This window comes from Lepisosteus oculatus, chromosome 25 (assembly GCF_040954835.1).
Source record: "Lepisosteus oculatus isolate fLepOcu1 chromosome 25, fLepOcu1.hap2, whole genome shotgun sequence".
NCBI lineage: Eukaryota > Metazoa > Chordata > Actinopteri > Semionotiformes > Lepisosteidae > Lepisosteus > Lepisosteus oculatus.
Window position 1 is genome coordinate 1,155,705 of NC_090720.1, and position 27,399 is coordinate 1,183,103.

The window sequence follows — 27,399 nt, forward strand, 5'->3', positions numbered from 1 at the left end:
CTCTGGGTATAAATTAATTTAAAATGTAAGCTTAGCTGACATCTAGTACGTGAAAAATAATCTTTCAGAATTGAAATCTTTAGAATGTTTAGAATGAGACCTGTGGTTTTTCCCTGTAATTATTTCTTGTCTTTAGAAGACCATGTCTTCGGACAATGACATTCACGAACGTACTGTGTTCTTGAAAAGAAAACCACTTTTATTTCACTTTACACATTAGTGTGTATTGCTCTTTTTTCTTTTTTGAACCATAGTGCAAAGTTCAATAAAAGATTTCACATAAATATGCTCAACATAATTTACATATAAATAAACAGTACACTTCACATGTGATCATTATAACTCAAAAAGACACTATGACATCAACATTAAGCAAACATCCCATCAACTTTTTTTTACGCAAAGAAAAAGGCCACAGTCTCTGTATTTTGCACTGCATTCCAAGGTGCGGTGTTACCCTGAATAAAGAAAAACATACAATTTAACACAGACTGCTCTAATTTAGTAATATGTATACTAAAAGAGAAAACAAAGTCAGTTAAATATTTTTTTTGGGCATGTCTGTGCACTACCACAGTGAATGCTGTCACTCCGAACTTATTTTCCCCTAAGAGTGGTTTTGTAAGAAAGCCAAAAAGCTTTAGAAAAAAAGGAAAAAGTAACTTTGTAGGAGCTTACAGACATACCACACACTTTGCTACATTTCAACTTAAAAAATGTTTTAATCAGAACTGTAAGTACTAAGAACAAACCCTGGCCTGTTCTTTGGAGAGTCCTATGCAGTTCTATGGTCATGCTAATCAAAACATCTCCCTGCAGAGTGTCACTGTCGTGACTCAATTACATCCTTAGTTCAGGAGACCTCACCATATGTGAGAAATTGCTGACTATTTTTAATATCAGGGATGTAATGTTACGAAAGCCAAAGAGACACTTCATTTGTAATACTTCTGGAGTGCGTTCGAAAATAAAGTGACATGCTGGTTAAAATACACGTGAGATACATCATGAATGAGTATTCCTTTACAACAGCTCCACTATGGTTTACTTTCTCCATCAGTAACTGAAATGAGCAACCTTGCACTGACAGATGGACAGGAACTGCAGATCTGATTGCACATAGACATTAAATGTGGACCTGCTAAACATTTTTAAATGAGACGACAGAAAAACAGGATGTTACATTTGTGTACGAGCAATATAGTTAACTAAATTAATAAAAAGCAGTCATTTCATACTAATAATGCTACTGAAATGTCTGCTTTTACCAATTTAACATGTAAACCAGGGAAAAAATAAATAGGAAAATGTTGTCTCCCCCCACTATGCTACATCTTTCCAAGACAGAAACTGTACATTTATATCTTTATTATCAATTCAGTAAGTCTCATTAAATGTAAAAGTCTTTATGATCCATAAATCTCTTTCCTACAGCATTACCCAGGAGTATACAAGTCAGTAACGAAATCTCTAAACTTTACAAGTATAGATACAGTATGTATATGCAAGTTAATAAATAATGTTTCAGATATGTCCTTTCTCAGACCTGAATTAAATATATGTATATACACATCACACAGTAATAGAGATTTTTATATTTTTCTTCTTCTTCTTTCCTTAACATTCATACCTTTACAAACATCAAAAAGAGGCTGGCACATCCTTAACACTGCTGTTACAAGCTACTGTACCAGACGATCTAGAGGAGTCAGTTGGCCTGGTCTTGTTCGCAAACTTCATGCTGTCACATTTCTATGGCAATATGCAAACCTGCCTTTAAAGATCACCAACTACCCACAATAGCGAACACTGTTCCTTTTGTAATTCCTGACTATTGTTCTGAGTTGTTGTCTGTGCTGTAAGTTATAAAAATCATATAGGGCATGGTGTAGTGCACTGGGATTGTGTTTTATTGTTTTTAATGGCTGTTGAGACTTGACTCGGCCTGGTCATCACTAATGCTACCACACCTGGCCAGTGATTGTGGGTGTGCAGTTAGTCATTAGACCTCAGTGCTGGTCCCGACCAGGTGTGAAGTCCCGGTGCAAGTGAGTGTGGAGCTTCTTTCAGTCTTGTCCAGTGTTTATCTGCACTGGACCGTACCAGCTCAGACTCCTTGTGGTCTCTCAAACTGCTGCGAAATACCGCCACCTACCTGGGCATGGCGATACTGCAGCCAACAAGTTCTGTAGAGAGGACAAAATTTCAGTAAAAGCATGCATGGCAGAATCAGCCTGTCACTGCTACATTCCTAAGTAGGACCATTCATCTTACTCTCGTGACATTCATTTAAAACGAACAGATATTAAAAAAATAAGTAAATATTCAGGACTACAGTACTTGTAAATGATGACGCGCACAGCGGCTTTAAGAGCCAAGTCGACAGTGCCTTCCAACAGAGGCAGTCGTCTTCCTCTTTATCTGGACTGTGACCTGTCCGAGGAATGCCTCGAGTTGTCCACTTAGGGCAGCCCGCGCGCCCGAGCCGCGGAGGACCCCACGGCGCGCGGCGTGTGTCCCCCCCCACCCCCCCGCCCCCCGTCACACGGAGCAGTTCCGCCTCTTGGCCAGGCAGGGCAGGCCGGCGGAGGCGAGCCGGGACTTCACTCTTTGTCAAAGGCTGGTCGAGGAGACGGAGAGGGTGGGGGAGGACGGCGGGGGGAAGTTCAGCAGCTCCAGGACGGCCACGCCCACGCTGCTGCGGCGCGTGAACATGCACGAGGCGGCCATCCACTTGTTGGTGCGGGGGTTGTACTTCTCGATGGAGTTCAGGCTGGAGCTGCCGTCGTTGCCGCCCACTGCGTACAGCCAGCCGTCCATCGCCACCAGGTCGTGGGTGCTCCTGGGGGGGGCAAGAGAGAGGGGGGCTAAATTCGGGGACACATGGACTGAGGCACAGCACAGCTACTGAGAAGCAGGCCCTTGTAACCCTGGTGCAGTCACCGATGGCAGCTTAGCTGAGGTTTTCTGTCAGGAGACCATAGCACAGACTGTGGTAAACCTGCGATGGGAATTCATGGTAAATTTACCAACATAAAGTTTAATATTAACTTCTGCCAGATCTCACCAGACTCCTACGTCTGGTTCCTCCTGTTGAGCTGCCAGAAAAATAATCTGTCATTATTTTTACTGCAGACTATTGCTCCACCGTGTGGCACTACCAGAGCTCATAGGCAGGACCCTGTAGTGCAGGCCGCGCAGGTACCTTCTGATGTTCATGGGGGCCACGCTCTCCCAGGTGTTGGCTTTGTAGTTGAACCTCTCCACGGAGTTGAGGCAGCTGGTGCCGTCGTTGCCCCCGGCGACGTACAGCATCCCCTCCAGCACGGCCACGCCCGCGCTGCTGCGGCGGCTGATCATGTTGGCGACAGACGTCCAGGTGTTGGTCTGGGCAGAGAAGGCGGGGTGGCAGTGAGGGCCGGGGGGAAGTGATGTGGCTTCTCTACTGCCACACCGGTGATTGTGTTTCACAGCCTTTGAAAATACCCGTGCGGCCCATACCTACATTCAGCCTGTGCGATTCTTAGGATTCTCTAACCCAGGGTCTCCTGTGGACTGGAATCTTGGTCTGTGTTTGGGCTAAACACAGAATTTCGCAGTGTGTGTGAATTAAGTATGGGCCAAACACAGAATTTTACTGTGCATATAAAATAAGTTGCATTTAGATCTGTGAATCTTGCTCCTTGTTAGAATGTGGTGGTGCTCATCTCTGTCTTCGTACATCATTTTTTAGTAGAACTCATTGCATTTATAAAATGTTCCTCATCCCAGGGGATCTTAATATGCTTCACAGACAAGGGGGGACCCACTTCATCCACCACTGAGGTATGCCCCCCACCTCAATGACACACAGGAGCCCCACTGCACAGCAGATGAGGGGAGGGAGACTTCAGGCAGACCAGATTGTTCAAACCCAATGAAGAATTAAGCCAATACAGCAGGATTAAAATCCCTTATTTTATGAACACTGACTTGGGATCTTTAACGACCAAGTAGTCATCCAACAGGTGGCATCCCCTACGATATGATGTCCCTGTACACCGTAATGGGGCAGTGGTTTGGAAATTCTGGCCCAGAGCGTAGTGTGACTCCTACTGGATCACCAGAACCACTGGCAGCACCAAACAGGTTCTACAGAGGTTATCAATCCTAATACTACAGCAAGAGCATCCAGTGGAATTCCTGGAAATGTCTGCAGTATATGTTTCCGTCACATTCCTCTCACGTTTACATTCCCAAATTACCCAGGTGTTCTGGTAATAAAGGCCTGTAGGGAGTACAAATCCCAACCAATATTCCTGGCTCCTGAACCATGGATATTCTAACCACATCAAATTAATCTCTGTGGGATGCAAAGGATTAAATTGATATCTTAATTAAATTAATTTCTGTATGTGGACCAAAAGGAGAGGTCAGCTCCTAACACTGAGACAGGTGGGTTTTTTTAAGTCCGTTATGGACAGAGTCCAAAAAGGAATTAATTTGTATAACTGTTGGCAGTAATGAAGGGTGTATTCAGGTGATGACTGCCTGTGGTCATATCATTACCTGAGGGTCATATTTCTCCACTGTAGCCAAGTGTGAAGAACTGTCATATCCACCCACAGCATAGAGATTCCCATCTGTAGAGAAACAAAAGAAACCACATATGGAATTAAGCCGCTCTTTGCAAGCACTGTCAGATGTATTTACTCATTTCACACACAGCCCTCCCCACCCCAGCACCACTCTTTCTGAATGCAATTCAAAATATGTGCCTCTTCCAAATCGATGCCAAGTCTTCTTGTTTCTTTGGCAACATTCAAAGAGGTGAAATGTCCTCTCAGCTTTACTGACAGGAGGATAAAAAAAGGGCAGTGGGGTGGCTCTCTGGCTCAGGATCTGCACCCGTGGCTGGAAGGTTGCCGGTTCGAATCCTGCAGCCGGCAGAGGAATCCTACTCCGTTGGGCCCCGGAGCAACTTAACCCCAGCTGCTCCAGGGACGCTGTACAATGGCTGACCCTGCGCTCTGACCCCCAGCTGCTCTCTACCTGTCTGTGTGTCTTTGTCTCATGGAGAGCAAGCTGGGGTATGTGAAAAGACGAATTCCTAATGCAAGAAAATGTATATGGCCAATAGAGTGATTTTATCTTAATAGGGTTTACAGCTTTAACTGAGGGCCGTGATCACTCTGTCCACCAGGGGGTTCCTACCTTCCACCTTACCACTGGAGAAGACTTACTATCCTTCTTACTTCTGAGTCTCCTTGTAAGACCAAGACTTTCAATTTAAGTCTGTGCCCTCTTAAAAGACAACCACCCTTCACTCAAAGATCTTGTATCTTTTGTTCATGGTTAATCCAACCTCATTCCATCCTACACACCTTTAAAAATGAAAGTAACCTAAAACAGCATATCCGACTTACTGTGCTATTAACTACAATTTTCTAGAATAAAAGCCTTCAAATAAAACACAATTTTAAAAAAGTATGAGGATAATTGACTCAATTTTCGAAATTTGAACAAAAGCTAAGCATTGTAACAAATGGGGTTCCAATGCAGTTTTCAAGGTCTTTATGTTTGTGGTCTTCGCACTGACCTAATGTTGCCACCCGGACGTATCTCCTCCTGGTGCTCATAGCAGCGATGGACGTCCAAGTGCCTGTTAAGGGGTCGTACCTTTCAGCACTGCAGGGAGAGGAACAGCGCAGAGACCCTGTCACTGTGCAGTCAGTGTGGCAGCGCTAACAGATACAGGGTGCAGAGAGCTGGTCAGTGTGGCAGTGCTAACAGATACAGGGCACAGAGAGCTGGTCAGTGCAGTCAGTGTGGCAGTGCTAACAGATACAGGGGGCAGAGAGCTGGTCAGTGTGGCAGTGCTAACAGATACAGGGCACAGAGAGCTGGTCAGTGTGGCAGCGTTAACAGATACAGGGCACAGAGAGCTGGTCAGTGTGGCAGCGCTAACAGATACAGGGCACAGAGAGCTAGTCAGTGTGGCAGTGCTAACCGATACAGGGCACAGAGAGCTGGTCAGTGTGGCAGTACTAACTGATACAGGGCACAGAGAGCCGGTCAGCACAGCCAGTGTGGCGGTGCTAACGGATACAGGGGGCAGAGAGCCAGTCGCTGCTAAGCAGGCTTGTCATGTGTATCCTACATGTAATACAGTGCTCCCCCCACGCAGCACCAGAAAGGCTCGGCGAAGGCATACCTGTTCAAACAGGAAGCTCCGTCGTAGCCCCCTGCAGCGTAGAGCAGCCCGTGCAGCACAGCCACGCCCAGACAGCTGCGCCGCGTTCCCATGGAAACCTCAGGCTGCCACGAGTTGGTCACGGGGTCGTATGACTCCACAGTGGCCAAGTCTGAGGTGCCGTCGTACCTGAAATAAGCAAGAGCCCGTTAAGCCACACAAAGACATGACCTAGGAGCTCTGCAGCAGGGTTCTACCTGTACGTGACATTCTCCAAACCACTAGAGGGAGCTCTTGTGAAAAGTTAAAACACTGAACTCCAGCTATTTTTAGCACAAATGACTTACCTCTTTCGTGGGTGTTTTATCACGACTTGGTTAAGAGGAAAAATAAAATTCTGGATGTTGTGTTAAAAGCGTGTGTCCTGGCAGTGCATTTGCCATGCAGTGACTTATTTACATGGAATGCGAGATCAAGAGTTATCCTGTAAAAGCAATCTGCTGAATGGTTTTTTACTCAGAAGTATTATTTTTAATTCAATGCACAGTATAGTTTTGGTCCTTGTATGTCCTAAAGATATTTCTTCCAGCAGAGCTTTTGTTTTTCGTCCATCTTATAATTGCTTTATCCAATTGTGGGGGAGCCGGAGCCTATCCCAGCATGCAACGGGCACAAAGCAGGGTACACCCAGTCTATTGTCGGGCAGGCAGACACAAACACGCACACACTCTTTTCCCAGAAGCCTATTAACCTACCAGCATGTCTGTGGGAGGAAACCGGAGCACCCGGAGGAGACCCACACAAACAGGGAGAACATATAAACTCCACACAGACAGCACCCCAGGTCCAGAACTGAACCTAGGGCCCCAGCGCAGTGAGGCAACCACTGCACCACTGTGCTGCCTTTTTATTTACCTAATTAAACTAATCATGGGCCTGATCAGACAACTTCGGCTGTGGATGATTCAGGGAGACCTGAAAGCTGGACTGGAATGAGGCTACGTGCAGCAGACAGCAGGTCAATGGGGGAGCAAGCCCTGCCCTCTTACCCTCCGACGGCGTACAGCTTGTTCCCAATGGCGGCCACACCCACTCTGGCTCGCCGCGTCGACATGGAAGCCACCATATGCCAGCGGTCGGTCCGCGTGTCGTAGGCCTCGCAGTCCCCGTGGATGGCGAACAGGCTGCCCCCCCCTGCACACAACGACACCCCAGTCACTCTCTGCCTGGCACACCTACGGGCCCTGAGGCTGAACACGCAGCGGAGGTCTCATCACGAGCCTCTGCCAACATCATCTCTCTTAGGACACGGCTGCATCATGGCCAGTCACTGAGCAGAGCGGAGTCAAGCAGAGCATCAGAGACTTCAATAACCACGCACCTCCTCTTAACTCCGAACTCCAAACTGCAGTTACAAACCACGCCTCATCCTGCTGGGATTGCAGTGGGCGGAAGATGCCATCTGCTACGAATTCTGTAATTAGCCACTGGGTGGACTTTGCCTTTAGGTTTCTTCTCATCTCTTTACAAATGTGGAGTCTCCAGTTAGTTACTTCGTGTTAAATGCACGTCCAAGTTAAGAACCGCTGAATGTTTGTTCAAGACCCAGCTCCCCAGTGGCGATTCCACAGATTCTGCAGAGCCATTCATTAACAGGACAGACTGCTGGCTCGCCAGCGCCACCCGGTGGAGAGGAGAGACCCCGCAAGCTTAATTACCACTGATGTCTGGCTGAAACAATCATTTTATTTTGGTTTTAAATGCAATATGTAAGAGAGTTTAGCATTTAGAAAGTTAAACTGTATTTTTCACTTGTGGGCACAGGTCACAGGTCACAGATCATAGGTCACAGCAATGCTACCCAGGCGCGAACTAGAAACGTTTGGCTCGCAACCGACGCTCAACTTGCACTCCAAGCAAATCGCCTTTCCCGATGGGGCCTAAGGCCGGGTTCCTCCGTCACCCCTTACCGACGGCGAAGAGCACAGGGCTGGCACCTTCGCAGCGGCGCGGCCGGGTCCGGCTGTTGCTCAGCACGCCGCGCTGCTCGGGCATCAGGTGGTACTTGAGGGCCTCGATGAGCAGGTCCTTGCACTCCGAGTGGTGCCGCACCAGCAGCTCCGTGTCCACGTTGCTCATGAGGAAGTCCCGCGTCAGCAGGGGCAGCCGCACGCACTTCATCAGCTGCGGCACACGGAGACAGAGGGCACCCCCTTAGCCTCTGACCCCCCAGGCTGCGCCGCTTTGAATCCTGGGAGGTCAGCGCCTGAGAGAAAGTCGCTGGGAGCAAGGTGTGAGTTCGAAACACTGGATAAACGACACACGTTGCTCTTTTCCCCCAACATGGGGTATTCTAAAGTCCACTCCTGGCCTGGGACTCACCCTGGGAACGTGCTGCCTGCGCCCGTCGATGTCGTGCTTGACCCAGCTCAGCACAGCTCTGTAAACCTCCTCCTCCGAAGGGACGTTCAGATTGTCACTGGAGATCAGGTCAAGCACCTGGGCAAAGAGGCACACTTGAGACGTACTGCCAAAACCCACAACGCCCTGTGCTACCACAGGCCTGGGTCTGTCCACGATCTGGAGTATGGTGTAATGGACTTTTATGGGGACAGATATACCTCCTTGTCATTTTCTAACCGCTTTATCCAGTACAGGTAGGTTAATTGTTACGGGAAAATTGTGTGGACGTGTTGGTGTCCGTCTGCCCTGCAATGGACTGGCATTCCGTCCAGGTTGTACCCTGTCCTGCCTTGTGCCCGTTGCAGGCTGGGGATAGGCTCTGGCTCCCCATGTCTCTGGACTGTGGGAGGAAACCAGAGCCCCTGGAGGAAACCCACACACACTGGGAGAACGTACAGAAACCCCAGGCAGACAGCGACTCAGGCCCACGCTACACTGTGCAGTGTGCAGTCTTTCACCCTCATTTATTATTGCTTGGCACAAACATTATAACTTCATTATCTATTATTACGTAATTAGAGTATTGCATGCTCCTCCTGGTACTAAGTGGTTGATGATGTCACTGAATCCCAGCAGTGAAACTGCACCTGTGACAGGTGACTGGATAATTTTAAATTAATTTTCATTAATAATTCTTAATCCTGGGAACTGGACTGATTGTTTTAAATGTTGCTAGGATATGGTATTTGTGTGTCTACTATAGAAAAAAGGGAAAAACAGTGCCATTAGACAATAAAACAGAATAGAGAGTTCAGTGTGTAATGATAATGTATATTAATCTTAGAAGACTCTTAAATATGTCCAACAGGGTTTAATCATGCTTCAGCAGATTTAAGGAATTCATCCAGAGTGAATTTACAGTGCAGCACAATTGAAACAACTTGCTGTGGATTTAGAGGCAGGGATGATGAATCACAGTGTCGTGATAAATGGAATCACAACGCTTGCTGCTAAGTGGAAGCAACATCTGTGCACAGAGTGCCTGGTCTGCATTTGACTTCATTAACAATCCCAGAAATCACAGAAAAGCATTTCTTATTTGGCTCCATTCAGAACCGAACTGACAGTAATATTAGGTGTGTTGTACTCTTGGCTAAGTGGTCTGAAAATTTACCTTTTAAAAAGGAAAGTGAACATGGAAATACAGGAGACAGCAGCAGTAAGAACCTGTAACTTGTTTATTTTAACTCGGAACTGCAGTTTTACAATTCCTGAACGCTTACCTTTTCATAAACATTTCGGTGACGTAGAGCTCCAGAACACTGATTGCCTTGCATTAGACGAAGGGGCTGCGTAACTTTATAGATTATGTCAGAAAAATGAAAACGAACTTGTCACTGCAACGGGACTGGGGGTCTTCTTAACAGTTTAAAAATAATAATAATCGCAGTGCCTTTAAACCGAAGCCTGTCATGAAAGCCGAGTCCTCTGGTGGCGCTGACACGAGGGGCAGTTCTTGCGAGAGGAAGAAAACACGCATCTGTCAGCTGTTGCTAGGATACTGGTTGGCTGAGAAGCACGCACAGAACACAACGCACTTTCAGTTGCTTCACGCATCGGAGAGGGAAGGGACAGGGAAACCATTGAACATTTTGACGAAAGAGGGGGCGCAGGGGGTTAATCGGACTCGACGATGCCCCCGTGGGTGATCCTTGTACCCCTTTTCTTTTATTCACAACCGGGGGAGGAGGAAGGTCTCGCGGCGTGCCCCCTCGCCCCTGGGAGCTGGCACTGCTCCCGCGGAGAGCGGTCACGAACGGCGAGAGCACAACACACATCCGCCCCTGCCCCTCCTGCCTGGCCTCGGGTAACAAAACAGAACCGTCTTCTGAAAAAGGGCTGTCTCTCTCTCTCGGGGGAACAGGGGGCCCCTGTACCCCTTGAAGCTGCTCTGGATGCTGAGTTCTTATTGTCTGCACAGCTGTGGCAGTGGAACTGGAAAACAACGGGACCAAGCCTGTATTCTGCCATGGTTCCCTATATCGGCTCCAGCATGAAGATCAGGAAATGTATTAAGTGGTTTCTCCTACGCCTAAGTGTACGTTGGGAAAAATCAACTGGCCAAAAAAGCTGCCTGCGATGCTCCTGCCATGTGGACTAATGTGCCACTGAAGTGGTCTGGTTTTCTGCTACTGCTCTCTTCTGTAAGTAGGTCATGTTCTCCAAGATCTGACTCACCAGAGCTCTGCCAGCACAAGCTCCACATGCTGTTGTAGGTCTTGGATCTCAGACGCCTTTCATTATTATTGGGTTGGTTCTGCAGCTGTAGGACAGAATGTAGAAAGACCATCCTGGAGCTGTACCTTCATTAAGCACTTCTGGGATCTGGTCATGCTTCAGACAAGTGTTTTTTTCTCTTCACTGTTTTCCTCACTTGCTTTGAAATTATGTCCTTTTATAATTGTACATTGTGCTCGTAAGACTCTCATTTAGAAGGTGGTGTACAGTTCTGGACTTTTATGTTACAAAATTAAATATTTCTGCTCTGAAACTGCCCCAGAGGAGAGCAACATGTGCTCCTGGGCTTGAAGGAATATCCCATTCTGGCAGCCTGGAAGAACTGAACCTCCTTAGCCCTGAAGACAGAAGAATATGAGGTGCCTTTGATTCGAGCATTCAAAATTGCCAAAAGAACTAACACTGTTGACACCAGAGACTTCTTCAGGATCAGCAAAGTACAAACTGGGACGCAATAAAAAGTATGGCGAAGAGCATTTTAAACTGGGAACGAGAACACCTTTACCCAAAGGTTTGTGGAAATCTGCATCAAGCTATCCAGCCAAGTTGTCAAAGCTTCATCCATGAAACATCCTTGTTTGATGACATCTTGGGGTCAATTAGCTACCAGCGGCAAAATGAACTGCATGGGCCTCCTCTCGGCTCTGTAAACATTCTTATGTTAATGCAGCTGTATTCTTTAACATTGGTTTAACCCCTCTACCTTGTGTGTGTGTGGGCATAACTGCAGTTTTCCTACATGAAATTAAATCAAAACTTAAAAGCAGAATTCTGGCAACTTTGCAGTGATTACCGTGGGTAACCTGAGCCCCATACTGAAAGGTTCCTTTCATGTTAAAGAGGATAAAATCATGATCCCTTAATCTCCATTCATGTTTTTGTTTTCTTCCCCAGGAGTCCAAGTAATACAGGAAAGCCTTAAAGCCCCCAAACCCTCAATCTGCACTCTCTCAAAGGCTCGTCAATGTCTGGCCCTTCTGAGCAATAACAGAAAGACACCTGTGCCCTCCAGGGTGCTGTCCTGCCTCATGCCCTGTGCCTCTGAGACAGTCTGTAGGCTGATGTGACCCGAATAGGTAATAATCCACGGATGACACAACATTTTCTTTACCGTGCCATGCTTTGCAAACGCGCGTAGAGTTCTCGAACAAGACCAACGCGGACATACGCTGTCAGCTTAAACGTCGCACGTCGACGGGCACAAGCAGGCAGGAGGCAGGCGAGGCCTGTACCTGTTTCAGGGGCAGCAGCATGAACTCCTCCGTCTTGGAGACCTCCACGAAGTGCTGCAGGACGTACTTGTGCGCCGACTTGAGCAGGTCGCTGCAGGAGTGCGTGTCCGCGAAGCCCCGGATGCCCAGGCAGTTGGAGGGGTCCAGCTGGCTGAGGAGGAACTTGCAGCAGGCGTCCCGCACGCCGTTGAGCTGGAGCAGGCTGGCAGCGGGGAGCAGGGTCTGCGAAGGCAGATGAGGGAGAGGTGAGGGGAGACCAGGGGGAGCTCAGCCAGCGGGAGCCTCTGCTCAGAGATCAGGATTGCTCCTGCGCCCTGGCAGGGGTGAACAACGTGCACTTAATTCGCTTTCACTTCTCTGTTCGAGCTGATCACTCATTATTACAGCGAATCCAGTGAGAAATACTTGTATATGAAGCAAGCTGTCGTCTAGGTTAATTCCAGGATCTTGCTGACAGAATCGCCAACCCCCTGCCCAGCAGTTCTCAGCTTTGTTGCGGTGCATACGTTCATAAAACTGTACTGGCATTGAGACAAGCACCCCCCCCGGCCCGGTCAAGGGGGGAGAAGCGGGCCTTTCTCCAGCGCTCGGCGTTGTTGCCATCCTGTGGACGGAGCTGTGGGAAAGCACTGCAGAACACACAGTGTACGCAGCACCACTGTAAACTGTACATCTTAATTATCACCGGACATCACAGCACGGGCCTGAAGTCACACTGGCAGAGATTAAACACGCCAGCTTTAATGTAAAAAGGCGGCAGACCTATATCTACGAATGCAATGTATTAGTCAGAAGCCATAACAATGTCTCCTCCCAACACATAGCACTGTATGAAACTATGATTCATCCCGGAGTGGAAACAGCAATAATTGTGATGTGTATCTTTTCTGGCTCAAGGGTTGGCACTGTCCCAGATGATGGCTTAATTGACTACAGCGTATGCTGTTTGAATGGCGAACTCATGCCCTCTGATACTGAATGTGCTGGATCCCTCAGCAGTGAGCTGTCCGCCTGTCCTGACCTGCCCACTGTCCACCCACCAAATATCCCCATCGTGAACATCCATCCACACAACAGGGGAACGCTGTTCTGTTCCTTTAAACGACAGAAACGGTGCACACCTGGACGTTGCCCTCTCCCACCACGATCTCAGCAGTGTAGGCGTACTGCACCAGCTGCTCCAGCGCCTGGGGGTCGATGTCGTGCAGGGTCACGTGAGTTTGCCGACTCTCTGACATTTCGCCTGTGGAGGCAACAGCAACGACGACAACAAGAACAGAAAAATGCATCAACATTACAAGCTGTAAAGAAGACCCGTCAGGATTTTGTTTTGGTATTATTTAGTTAGATACTGCACATCCACTCACAGGCCAGAATATTAGGAATGCCCATCCTCCCCCCCCCCCCCACACCCCCCAATTCTCCATTCCTACCGAGAACTGGTGAAACACGCAGTTCAACCCCACTCACCTTTTCCCTCATCACGGCCTGAGCTGATGAAGACCCTGTACGGGGTCGGGCTGCAGGTGTGCATCGCGTGTCAAGCCAGGTGTAAGTGATCACTACTGCTTACAGAGGCCCAGCACATTACTGACTGCGGGACTTATACCTTGCCCTGTGAGTGTACACTTTGGCTTCTGCTAGGGATCAGGCTTTAAGACACAGCATCTTTTCATGCTGTGTCCCGTGACCCAGGAGCTCGGCTTCCTAGTGACCCCGAACCCACTTCTGGAGAAAGGTACCTGCCACTATCTTGCTTGCATACAGGACCAGGTTATGAGTGAACCCTCAGGAACTGCCTTTGTTTTAACACAGCCTTTATATTTTGTTTAGGAGAGAGGAGTGGCACTCTATTTTTAACATCAGTCGACTTCATGAACAATACCGTTCAGTACTGGATCTGTGGAAGTCTGTTTCAAATCACAAATCGCCAGGAATTTTGAAACTCTTGATGCCTTTAAACATTTCTTTTTTTTTTTAAGCTGCTTGAAGTGTATATTTGTGTTTTGTTAAATTTTTTTAATTTTCTGTAGCACCAAGAGCACTTTAAAATTAAATTTGCTCTTTGTTCCTTAGGTCTTTGTCATACAGAGATCAAGCTGCACGATACTGCTGGGTTATAGTGTCAGTAAGCAGACACTGTAAGAAAATCCTGCTCTGCTAGAAAGGTCTTGATCCCCAGCAAAAGCCCTAGTACCTAGAAGACAAACTTCCAAGATACAGGCAGATACACATGCGCCCCAGTTCTTCAGCAGCCCCTGTGCAGAGGAAAGTGACATACCCCAACACTGCTCTAGATTGAGGTGCAGGGGGGAGGGGGGGAGCAGGGAAAGACACCACACCAGGTGACCTACGTCATGAAAGAAAACAAAACAGAAGAATGGCAATGAAAGGGAAGCAGGAAGTAAAATTCTAGATAAGCTACACACAAACCCAGGATCAAGGCCGTAAGAGGCTCTCCAATCCGAGCACAGAATTAGACTGCATGAGTATGGAGCAGGTAGGCTTGCTGACATTAGCGTAAAATGCTTTTATAGGGGTCTTGGATGGAACATCTGCCATTATACTAATATGTTGCATTAAAAGTCATAGATCTGTGCCGTTGCTCATAAAGTGGAATAACATGGGTAAGTTAGGATAGTGAAATAGCGTGGTAAAGATAGTGGGATTATGTGGTTGGGATTGTGGACCAGCATGGTTAACGTTTGGGATTATGGGTTTAGGAAAGCAGGATTTTGGACTTGGAACTGAAAGGTTATGGGTTCAAGTCCAAGGTAAGGCACTGCTTATGTATCCTTGAACAAGGTGCTTCACTCAGACTGAATCAGTACAATACCAAGTTGTATAAATGGGTACAAATACAAGTTGCTTTGGACAGAAGCAACAGCCAAATCAATATGAATTATTTTAATCTGCAAAAAAATTCACTATTCTTTATGAACAAAGAGCACCTTCCATTTAGAAAGCATGCTTGCTGGTGGTATGAATCTGTTTATCGCACTGTAAAAAATATATCGCATAAAAGATTTCTTATTTCAAGAAGTGCATGCCATCACATGTTAGCAAGGAAAAGCAAAAACTGGGGAGCAGCAAGGAAACAGCGTGATCCATTTTGCATGTCACAAGCAGAAAAACAATTCTGGTAACTTTTGTCTTGAGCGAAATTACTCAGAACAGTGAAAACAAGCCTTAAAAAATATCCAATATCTGATGATGACAGATAACACAACCTGCAGCTCATAATAAAGCCTGGACTGGATTTAACCACTGTGCAACGGGAGTGCTACATTTTTGAGCCCCACACATCAGTAAACTGTAGCACCATGGGGTACCTACTTGTGAACATGGCGTGGAAGTAGGGGCTGCAGGAGGCCAGGACAACCTTGTGGGCTTTGATTTCCTTGGTTCCCACGTGCAGCACGATGTCACACAGCAGACCCCTCTGCCGCATCCTGTTCATGGACACGAAAGAGTCATGGTAGTGGCGCTTTGAGTTGTGCGAGACGCTATGCCCGTCGCGGTTCAGGAGCTGCATTCCTCCCTCCATCATGGGGCTGCGGTCGGGGGCTTTATCCTTCCCTGGCCTCACTCTCTGCGACTGCAGACAATCAATCGATTGATTAAATTCACAAACACAGCAGAGCACATGAAGCAAAGCAACAACGCAACGTCCTTATGATGGTTTTCCCGGACATACAGTACCATGCAAAAAGCAGAAAAAGTAAAAACACAGTCGTATATTGGTAAAAAAAAAAAACAGCTCCAGCATATCAGGATGTTTCACTGCGGTAATCTTTCTGAGTGATCTGCACAGAGACCTTAATGCTGGAAACATAAACAACACTTCCACTGTTTTCCTGCAGATACTCACACCCTGGTCTTGTTCTGATTGTTTTACCTGTTACCTAGTGACACCAGCAGGCAAGCAGATTTCTTTGGTAAGCAGGGCCAGTGACATAATACTACTGTATAGGACAATTCTGAATGGAGTACACTTGTCCCCAGTGAGCAGAATCCTAGTGCTGGCAATTACACCAGTTAGCCAGATTTGAAAGCCACAGACTAAACACGACATCTGGAATTACCCACATACAGTTGTCTTTCTTTTCAAGGTAATTTGATTTCTTTTCTCCAGACCTTGACAGTTTAAGATGGGGGTGGGTGAGGTGGTGAGGTGAAAACATGCTCCTGTAATTACGATACATCTCCGAATTTGTATTTCAAATAAAAACCCAATTATACAGAGTATTGTTCAAAACATGACTTTGATCTTTAACGATTGATTTCCAGGCACTGAATTAATCAAAACAAAGGTGTGCACTATTGAAAGGTGAAAAACTATTGAAGCAAGAGGTTTATTTTTATACCTGCAAAATCTGCAGTTTTATTTTCGTTTCCACCAGATCCGAATGCTCTGAATAGGAACTAGAGTTTATAATGGAAGCCATAGATAAGGCTTACGAAGAGAAATTTGGATGCTGAGAATAAAAGGAATAAGAATTATTGCACTGTATACACGTCATAATATTATTAGCTGTAATGCCTTAATACATTACCCCTACATCATGACAGCAACAGATCCAGAATCTGGACTCGCCACGACACAGGATTCAGTTAGTCTTCACAACCAGCAAAATGTATCTTATTATTGATAGACTGCATGTTCATTGTTTTGTCTAAAAATAACCCCTTGCAGGGATTTTCGCTTTTCTTGCTCAGGGAACACCGTGTTCAGCTTTTACTCCCACACAGGCAGGGCTCACTGTACTGACTCCTGCAAAAAAAAAAAAACACTATAAAAAATGAATCGCCTCTCACGGCACCCACTCACAGCAGACCGATAAGGTGGCGTCTAAAATAGACAGCCCGTTTTTTTCTGTTATTTTACTGCTTTATGCATTTATGCTGCTGCTGTGGACATGTTAATGGGTACATCGTGTTCTTCAGAGGCTTGGGAGATTAATGATGAACAGGTGGGGGTGGCTGGACCTATGGGGAGGCCAGTTTGGTGACACTTGAAGCTGTCTTAGGAGCCATGATGGGCACACATTTAAAAGAGCATTTAAAAAAAAGATTTCTAGCATTAACTTGTTTTGTTTTTTATTGCTTAGGGGAGGGGCTCATGGAGATTCCAAAGAACGTGAGAGCTTCTCCTTTTGAATGTTCCATGACGTCCACATCTTATGCAGAGGTAAGCGCTGCCCACTGTCAAAACGCCTCCCCATGCTGGGTGCAGCCTCACCCATGAAACTGTCTCACCTGAGTGTAAGGGGAGCAGGAAGGAGCATCATCAGGCGGCTCAGCAACATTCAGGTGCAGAGATCACGCTCAGGTCATGAGCTTTGAACAGGTGGTGTTTAATTGGGAAAGTTGAAACTAATGAAATAGCTTACCACTTATAGTAAACTATTACCACCTTAACAAAAAACTGTGAGGATGATAAATATAGGAGAAAAAATAAAGTATACTACCAAATATTGATTTAAGTTTGTGAAAAATGTGTTTTCTCAAGTCGCTTAGGATGAAAAGAGACCCATTTTGCTGAGTCAGCTGACAGAAATCACACCTCTTTGCTCATGTGCTTTCTTGATCTATTATTCATAGCACAAAGCCCCATGTTTCTAAGGACAGACGACAATGAAATGTGAAATGTGTGCCACAGAAAGAACAGAAATGGAGATGTGGAATTTGAAGAAAAGGACTCCAAGTGGCCAGGTAATTGGCTACCTGTCTAGCAAGCCTCTTAGTTCTTCATGTAGAGCAAACAGCACACAGTGTGTATACCGTGCTAGCCTGTGGATGGCAGTTAGTCTGTGAAACTAATCACATAAGGTAATTAGACCTATCGGCCGAAGTGCCACCAGGATCCATTTTCTTTGAATTCAGCACATCCAGCTGAGGTTTCTCTTGCTCTCACAGCAGTGTCCTTTTTGCGTGGGGCTCTGGGGTCGTTTTTGAACCGCTGAGCATAATTGGCTCCCCATAATCGTGAAGGTTAATTATAAAAAAAACGCACGATTAGCGGGAGGCAACGTAGTGAAATCCACCTATTACGTTATTTCTGTACTTTGGCACAGTCTTTACAAAATGTTTTTTTATGCAGGGCTAGAAAACTGGAGCAAATAGCCATTGAAGCCATGCTGCCAGTTCACTGATCACTTCCCCTCACTTTCTTCCCTCAGCGCAATGCCCTCCCAGTCCTCCCAGTAAATGTAACCCAACAAATCAAACTACTGAAATTAGGGGGACAGGGCATGACGTGGTTGACTTCTGCCTGGCGTGGGGACCTTTAACAGTGTGCAGGGGCTATTGAAGGCAGGGGTGAATGGCTGTGATTTCATGCTGATTAATTCCAATGAACAGTGTTTCCTCCATGACCTTTTCAGAGGTTATCCAGCACACTGTGTGCAGAAGCCTTGTTGCTGCCAACTGATCGGTGCCCTTCATTTTCATTTTGTTCAAGCGACGACCTATTTTAAACCCATCAGTTGCTCACTTTGAATACCAGCAGCTGTGTTTTCATGCGGTGGCTTAATTGCAAACTTCAGACATTCTGTCAGTGCACTGTGCCATTGTTTTCCGTGACTTCGGTTGGACATTTCATTGTTCATCTCTGTGTTGTGCAGCTGTTGGAAGAGAGAACATTTATTTGCCTTTGCAGCTACCTATGCTTAACACCTGCTGTAAAATATCCCTGCACCATGCCAATTTAATAAGTGCTTACGGTTCCAGTACAAAGAACGGCTTTTGCTTTCAAGGCAACACTAATGAGAATGAGGGAGGTATTATGCCCCCATGTAACCGCTGTTAGGAGGGGTCACTAGGTAGGACTCCCCTTGGGGTGCACTGGTGTAATTTGAGGTGTCCATCAGTCGAATCAGAGCTACAGTGCAGGCCAGGAGACCTTCACTGCCAGCGGCAGGGAGTGGGCTTGCTTGTGGGACGTGGCTGTGGTTTGCTGGAGCTGCAGTAACAGTTATGTAAAGGTGCTGTACATTATGGGTGATTTCAGCCATGCATTAAGCTTAACTCAGCCACTTGCAATGTGTGCTTCCATGCGTCTTTATTAAGCTTGGTTATCTGCAGCCTAGAGCCCAGAGAACAGGATTAACCAGGTGTTGGCAGGCACAGACAGTCAATGTCAGGAGCAATTTCTGCTTGCCACGCTCAAACAAGAACCTCGAGATCGGGTTTTGGTCTGTGCAGCTCAACAGCACAACGTTGAGTGCTGAAACACAGTATTGCAGTGAGTACAAATCATTGTTGAGGTGAAAGTTTTTTTTTTTCTTTTGTAAGTGCTTGGTTGCCAGGTTTGATTGACCGTAGTAGTGATAGTCTTTCTGCAAATCGCTGTAGCGCAGCATCACAGCGCAGAGAAGGCTGGGCGTTTCTGTGGACAGGGGGGACAGTACAGTCCTGGTCCAAGCCCATCTGTTTCGAGCTCTGCAGCAGTTTCCTCTTTCAGGGGCGACAGCTATGGTACGTTCATAGGTTTCAAAATACCCAGAGATTACATGGGAAAAAATATTCTTCAATTATTAAAACTGAACTGCACGAGCAGATCCAGCCCCCATGTAGTTTTTTAACATTTGCAACACCTACGCTGTCTGGCTCTGGGATTTCATCAGCTTACTCAACTGCTCTTCTGAAAACAGCCGGACCAGCACAGCAGATCACAGTTTACGATGACGAATTTAATGTGTTCTGCTTTGGTTATTGAAAAAAATAAAAGAAAACAGAGTAATGCATGGTTTTCAAAAGCACAAAGTTACTGCTCTAGGTTCCAGAGAATGGCAAAAGGAAAATGTATCAACATTGATCAGGTTTTCGTCAGTGTGGTGGAAGGGAAAAATGTCAAACAAATTGTTAGAAAAGTAATTAAAAAAAACTTAATAATTAATGATAATAATTGCTTACACTTATATAGCGCTTTTTCTGGACACTCCACTCAAAGCGCTTTACAGGTAATGGGGACTCCCCTCCACCACCACCAATGTGCAGCATCCACCAGGATGATGCGACGGCAGCCATAGTGCGCCAGAACGCTCACCACACATCAGCTCTCAGTGGGGAGGAGAGCAGAGTAATGAAGCCAATTTATAGATGGAGATTATTAGGAGGCCATGACTGGTGAGGCCCAATGGGAAATTTGGCCAGGACGCCGGGGTTTCACCCCTACTCTTTTCGAGAAATGCCCTGGGATTTTTAATGACCACATAGAGTCAGGACCTCGGTTTTACGTCTCATCCGAAGGACGGCGCCTGTTTACAGTATAGTTTCCCTGTCGCTATACTGGGGCATTAGGACCCACACGGACCGCAGGGTGAGCGCCCCCTGCTGGCCCCACTAACACCTCTTCCAGCAACAACCTTAGTTTTTCCCAGGAGTCTCCCATCCAGGTACTGGCCAGGCTCACACCTGCTTAGAATAATGTTTTAAAAAATAAAGGGATAGTATGTTAAAATTGTACAATCGTTAGTAAGAACTCATTTAAGAATATTTTGAACAATTCGGGTCACCACCTTGCAACAAGACATATCACTGCTGTTGAATCAGAACACCAGGGGTTGCATTTTGGGGCTTAAAGGAATTCCCTACACAGACAGGTTAAAAAAATCTCTTTCAATCTCTGTAGGCAGAGAAGACTGCAAGGGGATCTGATCCAAGTATTCAAAATCCTCTTGCATTACAGACAGGGTCAACCCAGTGGAGCACTTCTTTGCTCCATTACACTGGCCTTGTTCAGGATTCAGCTGGATGAGCCACATGGCCTCTTATGTCAGTATAGGTGGCAGTGGTAACACTGCGAACAGGCATTGCAAGCCAAGTATTATTTCTAGTATATCTCCCTTCAATAAGCTGACATTTTGTAGACTTTCATAGAACACCAGTTTAATACTCCTGTAATCCAAAAGTGTTGAGGCTGTGCTAATTTTTTTTTAAATTCTAGATTAAAAAGCTTTTTCAATCCTTTAGAAGTATAATCCGGTCTGTAGTTATATGAGATGGGCCCGGCATGGGGAGGGCTAGCTACAATCCTTTTAAAAACACAGGAAAAAAAAATCTGATATCACACAGGAGCAGAGTGTGGAGTATTTTGCACCCATATCTGGCTCTACATAGTACACAAAAGGAGCCTTCACCATCCTGAATATCAGACTATAAAATCAGAATTCTGTAGGAAGCAGAACAGGGCACCTGAATGGTACATCACTGTGTGATGTAAGTTTGGGTCACTGCCTGTCTAAGACATGCTGAGCTCAGTGTCGTATTATGTGCAGCTCATGGTGTCCCCACGGGCGACATCAAATTATTTTAGCTGTGTTTCTCCTCACTGAGTGCAGAGCCTGCCCTCTCCATGTTGGTGCAGAAGAGGCACAGATAACCCAAGTGGAGTACCTCTCCACAAGTACAAAAATAAATTAAAAAAGGTAGAAAAAAATCTGACGTAGTTTAGGGTGACCTGATCAAGACAAGGTGGGATGGGGAGTCGTACACTGCTATCTGAAAATCTCAGATGGGAAACCTAGTGGACAGTGGACGAAAAATAAGGGAGCAAAAATTAAAGCTAAGTAAAGACATAAGACAACAGACTACTCAGAGGTATAGATGAATGCATATTGGTAAATGAAATCGTAGTTACTCCAACAAGAAAATATTTGACAGAAATTAAATAAATTACACAATAGCTACTCTAACAAGAAAATATGAGGCAAACTTTTATTCAGATTTGGAAGACTTTAGGAGGGTTTCATCTCTGAGAATTTACCATACTGAGCAGCAGTTTGGTACAGAATCATCTCGGGGAAGCATGTGTGTTATAAGGCCTGAAATAATTTAAAATAGGAGAAATGCGGACTCTTAATAGCATAATTTATTCTTAAAAACAAAGCTCGCCTACACATTGCCAGCAGCTACAGTATATCACCCTGCAGTTCACAGCTGGCAGCCCACTGAAGCTCAGCAGGTGGGAGCTTGGCTAGTACCTGGATGGGAGACTCCTGGGAAAAACTAAGGATGCTGCTGGAAGAGGTGTTAGAGGGACCAGTAGGGAGTGCTCATGGGGCTGACAGGGAAACTATACTGTAAAAAGGTGCCATTCTTCGGATGAGACGTAAAACCGAGGTCCTGACTCTCTGTGGTCTTGAAAAATCCCAGGGCGTTTCTTTACTCTCCTCTAAAAGAGTAGGGATTTAAACCCGGCGTCCTGGGCAAATCCCTCCTGTCCTTTACCTCCTAATAACCCCCGTCTCTGAACTGGCTACATCACTCTGCTCTCCTCCCCACTGAGAGCTCGGGTGTGGGGAGCGTTCTGGCGCACTCTGGTTGCCGTCACATCATCCAGGTGGGGCTGCACACTGGGGGTGGAGCGGTGGGTTCAGATTACCTGTAAAGCGCTTTGAGTGGAGTGCCCTTTAAGGGCTCTATATAACTGTATGGAATTCTTCTTTTTCTTCTTATTAGCACACACACCAGCTCTGTAGGGTGGCTAGCAGGTTATTGAGAATGCTGCTCCCAGCATAAGCCCTCCTCGTCAAGCTCCTGATCAGCTGATGCCACCCGCTGATTAAATTTTACTGGTTGCACATTGCGCATTGACGGCAAATGCATTCTGGGAGGTAATAAAGCGCTGCTCAAAGCCAGTGCTTTATATCTGGAGTAACAGGCTTCTTAATTAAACCATAAAGATACTTGCCGGTAATTTGGCATGAGCAGGAACAGGTGTCTGACCTTGATAGCAGTAATTATCCATCTTGTGTTAAATAAAGGAATAAGGGAAATGAGAAATGATGGGAACCAGCCCCATGCCTCTTTCCTGGAGATCCGTAGCTCAAGAATGGAAGGAAACAATAAGCTAGTCTCTTGGAGCACAGGACACAGTATAGCCGTTCTGCCTGCTGTGAATTATTGGCCGTCCTCAGGATACTTTGACAATGGTACAAACAAAAGAAAAAAGCTACGAGTTTGTGTCTTTGGCTCTCCCAGATGGGTTTGCTGCCTGAGATAAATCTGTATAGAGGACAGAAACCTTAAGAGCATTCATGCTGAAGAGCAACTAGACCCACAGATTGAGAGCTAAACTGTATTAACAGGATTCAAACCTGTTATCATAGCAGAAAACGCAAGTGGAGGTTGTGAATTAACCAGTGGCGCTTATACAGTACATTGTAATTTCTGATTGTGTATAGCATGTCAAAAGACGTTTTCCGAGCTGTTTACATACTGTATACAAGCAAAGAAAACCACCTAGAGTTGCAGAACTGCATAGTCACTTCCATTTGCAAAGACAAATAAATTTATAACAAACTGATCTTATGTATTTATTGCAGTTTAACAAATGTGTAGTTTAACAAATGGGTCACATTTATTGAAGATGGAGCGTATTTATCCTTTTGCCTGCAGCTGTATGTAACTACAGGAAAGGAAACCAGTCATTTTCATACCCTTCTTAATTATTTAGCATTAGGAATCGACAGTCAGGTATTATTTTAAAAAGCTGACATCTATAGGATAGCATGTAAGCCATCTACAACAACTGTTGGGTTTGGTGTCGGGACTGTTTTTGTTTTTCCCCAAAAGAGCTTCGCTGGTTGCTAATAACCACATGCGGCACGGAGAGATTAAGTTTTGATATGAGTTACATAGCTCTGTCAGAATGTCTGTAGCAGGGGCGGCCAGCCCTGATCCTAAAAAAACACAATTCTTTGGATACCCTTAAATAATCAATACGCAACACGTAAGTTTTGAGCAGTTTAGTAAATTAACTGGTTCAATGAGGTTAGAAATGGCCAACTGTTGTCCCTGAGAGCTAAATTGGCTGGAATTGTTATTTCAAATGATTCTGACCTATTACACTAATAGAAATAATCACTTGCTTAAGTAGTCAAAAAGGAAATTATTGCAAAACTTTAAAGACCAGTGATGGCTAATGATAGCAGCCTGCAAAACCAATCTTTGAAATGTGCATTTTAAAACCTGAATTGTAACTGCTGTAGGAAGAGCCATCCTTTGCACAAGATGTTAAAGCTGAGTACTTGGTTATTAAAGATCCCATGGTACTGCTTGTAAGAGTAGCGCTGTTAACCACAACTCCCTAGCTTAATGCACACGTCTAACTTATATTCCACCGGAGCAGTGTTTATTTTGTGTATTTTGTATTCAGATGTTGACAGTGGTGCAGCTCTCTTGATTGACTGGCTGCTACTCAGGTTTCTGTGGAGTGTGAATTGTCAGGCTGGTGCATGGCACGGCTGGTGAAATCCCTGCTATAATTCCTGTTGCCAGCTCATGGATTCGTGTAGCAGTGGCCAACACTCGAACCCTGACGCTCGTGGGGACCTTCCAGGCTGCAGCCCAGCAGCACTATTTTTTACACACAGCAGTGGGGGGGGGGGGGGGCTGGATCTGCACTGTCCTAGCCATGCATGTCGAAGCTCATTTCCCTGGGTCTTTCAAATAATGAAACCATCACGTCTCATCTCACACCTGACACGATCGGCCCCCGTGTAGCACCAGAGGTGAGGTTTACATATTCATTAGCTCCCCTGCCCAATAAACGCTCCGCTGCATGTAATCTGAGTCGGAGAAGGGGGATAAATTATTTACAGGAGCTGAGCTGACGAGAGGCGACTGCGAGGTCCGACTCGGGATGCCCCACTGGCTGCACCCAGGACCAGTTCCAGATTGTACTCGGTCTTTTAATAAAACTGAGCAGGTGTCCTTAGCGCGCAGGACAGACCGGCACTGTGTGATCTGGGGAGGGGGGTGGCTGGACAGACACAGCAGCTACTACAAAGCACAGGCAACCCCCCCGAGCTCTGGCCGTGCAATGCACAAGCCTGTTCAGGCACAAGCAGAAGCACTAGTGCATTGCTTACACAGCAGAAAATCGGCCAACTGGTGTTCAGTCCCTTACATACAGCCTGCAATGCAATGCCATAGAGCTGGGAGTCGACCAAAAGCAGTCCCCCAGCCCCCTAGCCTGTGAAGTACCCAGGCTTATAGGTTTCTCTGTAAAGTGTGTTAGATGCAAAGAGAATGAAGGAGGTATCCCCATCAGTTTCTGCTGTCCTGTTTTAATTTTTCCCCCTTTCCACAGGTGTACTGAATTATGTCTACACATCTTTGCAAAGATGTCTCTATGATAAACAAGGGGAGGCCTTTTCAACACTGCAGTTGTAAAAAGCATCGTCTGCTATCAGCTCTTGAGCAATTATTTTCTCTTTTATCCGCTGCCTTAAAAAAAATGCACACGTCTTATATCCTCTACTGAGCCATTCGTTTTGCTTTTGCAGTGCTATTGCAGTGGAGAGAACAGCACACCGTACATCCGTTAGTGTTTCTCAATGATATTGTTCTACTTACATACATATGTCAGTGGAGTCCAGTCATTGCTTGAACGCCTTTCCGTATGGTAATTCCTTTTCTTAGCACCTTATCTGCAGTCGACACCCCCTCCTTTTCATTCAATATTCAATAAAAAAATAATGTAGTAGAGCTCTGATTCCTGCAGTCACATATTATCATGACCCAGCTACAGCGCGGTTTTTTTTCCCAGCAACACCAGCCTATGTTATTAGCAAGCTACACATTTCACGTACAGTCACCTTCTGCCATCTGCACACATTACAACGTAACCGCCAAAGACAGAAGAGCACTAAACACTTTAGTGCTGATGTTGACGTAGACGCAGGCAGGACGACAGTGTTCCGTCCATTTAAGGAGGTTATCTCACAGCGGCTGGACAGCTGTTCTGTTTCTCTCACCCCCCCCCCCCAAACAAACCAAACAAAAACAACGTGAAGCAGAACGACAGATTAAGATCTCGCCCCCTCTAACATTACGTGTGAATAAAGCGATGAGGGTAATTTTAAAATATCCCAGCGCTGCCCGCATGCTTCAGTATGCCTTCCACAGCAGTGAGGCACGTGACAGGTGTGCAAGCGGGGTTAGACCCCCCTCCCTCTGCAGCCTGGATCACCCACACCCCCCCGTCAGGGGGGCCCACCTTGAGTGAACTACTGACATTACGGCACTATATAATCAAGGACGTTGACGTCATAGCAGGAATCCTGCTGATCTCCAGCCAAAGCCACACTCGCGCGGGCAAGACGAAGGAGATGCGAACCTTAACAGCTGCACAGCTGAACAGCTGGATTCGTCGGCGCTGTGCAGAATGATGCCAGTCGGTTACACTGCGCCCACCTGCGCAACCGTGCGGGATACTGGTTTCTGCTGAAATGCGTTTAAACTGCAAGTAGCTATTTTTGTCTTACAGGAGTTAAAGTGATCATTACGGCCTGTCCCAGCGTCGTGTGTACACGTTGTTAACTTTTATTACGTTTAGGACTCATCGTTGCTGCTGTCGCCGTTAACGTTACTGGACCTACTGATACGAAGGTCCGAGATGATTTGGAGATACCAGTTTCCCCATTACGAGCCAGTATGATACTGAATTGTGCCTCTTTTTGGTGATGTCAACCGACACTTCAAAGATGAGTTTACACGGCTTGTTCGCTGCTCCAGAGCGGTCAAACAGACGTGCTGCTTATTTCGTATCCTTGAAATCCTAAACAACGTACACTAACAATTCAGAGCATCGTTCAAAATTAACTCCTGTCCCTTTCCAGCAGCCCCTCAAAATGTACCGATACCTCTTCGTATAAATGTCCACACACACAGACAGATTGCATTCGTTTCAGAATTATCTTTCAATAACACTTTTCTCCAAACTCACCCGGAGTTTCTTCGTCGCAGCACGGAAGCCAAATCTTTTGTGTGTGTCGTTTTCCAGCTTTTAAAAAAAATATTTCATCAACGACTTGTGGAAAAAATATTATACAAACGTCTGTTTTACGTTTGCGTGCAAAAAAAACGAGGATAATTGAAAAGGATTTAGTCCTTTGTTTTGAGCCTGCCGGAAGAGAGCCCATGATAACACATCAACACCAACACAGCAGCGTGATGCAAACTACATTGAGCGACGCTGGCTTGGCAGCGCCTTTCAAAATAAAAGTACCCTAAAACCTGCCTCGGGAAAAAATAATCCTGAACCAGGATCACATTTATAGCACAACAATTTGTACATCCTCAAAACGAGGTGAAATGAGATAAATAGACCCACAGGTAATAGGAAATTGCCGTTCTTCATTATTATTTTGTTTTCTTGTAATCGTATTGACGTTTTTATATCACTTCCTCCTTGCAAATAGACACAGAGCTGTGCACTGCTAGACAGAAAAAAGTCTCATTCCTGACAAAAAAAATTGTGCCTCTCCAAAAGTAGTTCAAATC

General features: G+C 45.9%; 2 protein-coding genes across 17 annotated transcripts in view; one reads left to right on the forward strand and one right to left on the reverse strand.

The window, feature by feature from the left end:
* On the reverse strand, positions 1 to 27,079 carry klhl17 (kelch-like family member 17). 15 transcript variants are annotated; one of them, XM_015337001.2, is made up of 15 exons: positions 25,471 to 26,194; positions 18,602 to 18,731; positions 16,668 to 16,879; positions 15,442 to 15,703; positions 14,387 to 14,455; positions 13,227 to 13,348; positions 12,106 to 12,327; positions 8,555 to 8,671; positions 8,143 to 8,356; positions 7,222 to 7,366; positions 6,194 to 6,361; positions 5,579 to 5,667; positions 4,549 to 4,622; positions 3,206 to 3,387; positions 8 to 2,842 (listed from the first exon to the last, which is right to left on the reverse strand). In XM_015337001.2, the coding sequence occupies exons 4-15, from the start codon at positions 15,653 to 15,655 to the stop codon at positions 2,614 to 2,616; spliced, it is 1,845 nt and encodes a 614-aa protein (XP_015192487.1). In that variant the 5' UTR covers positions 15,656 to 15,703; positions 16,668 to 16,879; positions 18,602 to 18,731; positions 25,471 to 26,194; the 3' UTR covers positions 8 to 2,613. The 15 variants fall into 15 exon arrangements, 14 of the variants coding, with proteins under 14 accessions (XP_069039716.1, XP_015192489.2, XP_015192492.1 ...); XM_015337000.2 differs by having other exon boundaries at positions 16,662 to 16,879; XR_011183578.1 differs by lacking the exons at positions 16,668 to 16,879; positions 18,602 to 18,731; positions 25,471 to 26,194 and adding an exon at positions 16,473 to 16,579 and having other exon boundaries at positions 4 to 2,186; positions 2,341 to 2,842.
* noc2l (NOC2-like nucleolar associated transcriptional repressor) overlaps positions 1 to 27,399 on the forward strand; it is an 87,269-nt gene that overhangs the window by 23,023 nt on the left and 36,847 nt on the right. Inside the window, exon 2 of one of the 2 annotated variants that reach the window (XM_069183614.1) lies at positions 17,217 to 17,296. In XM_069183614.1, the coding sequence (XP_069039715.1) occupies positions 17,289 to 17,296 (8 nt within the window). In that variant the 5' untranslated portion in view covers positions 17,217 to 17,288. Of the gene's footprint in view, positions 1 to 17,216; positions 17,297 to 26,286; positions 26,363 to 27,399 lie in introns of those variants that run through there. The other variant, XM_015336991.2, reaches the window with a different exon arrangement.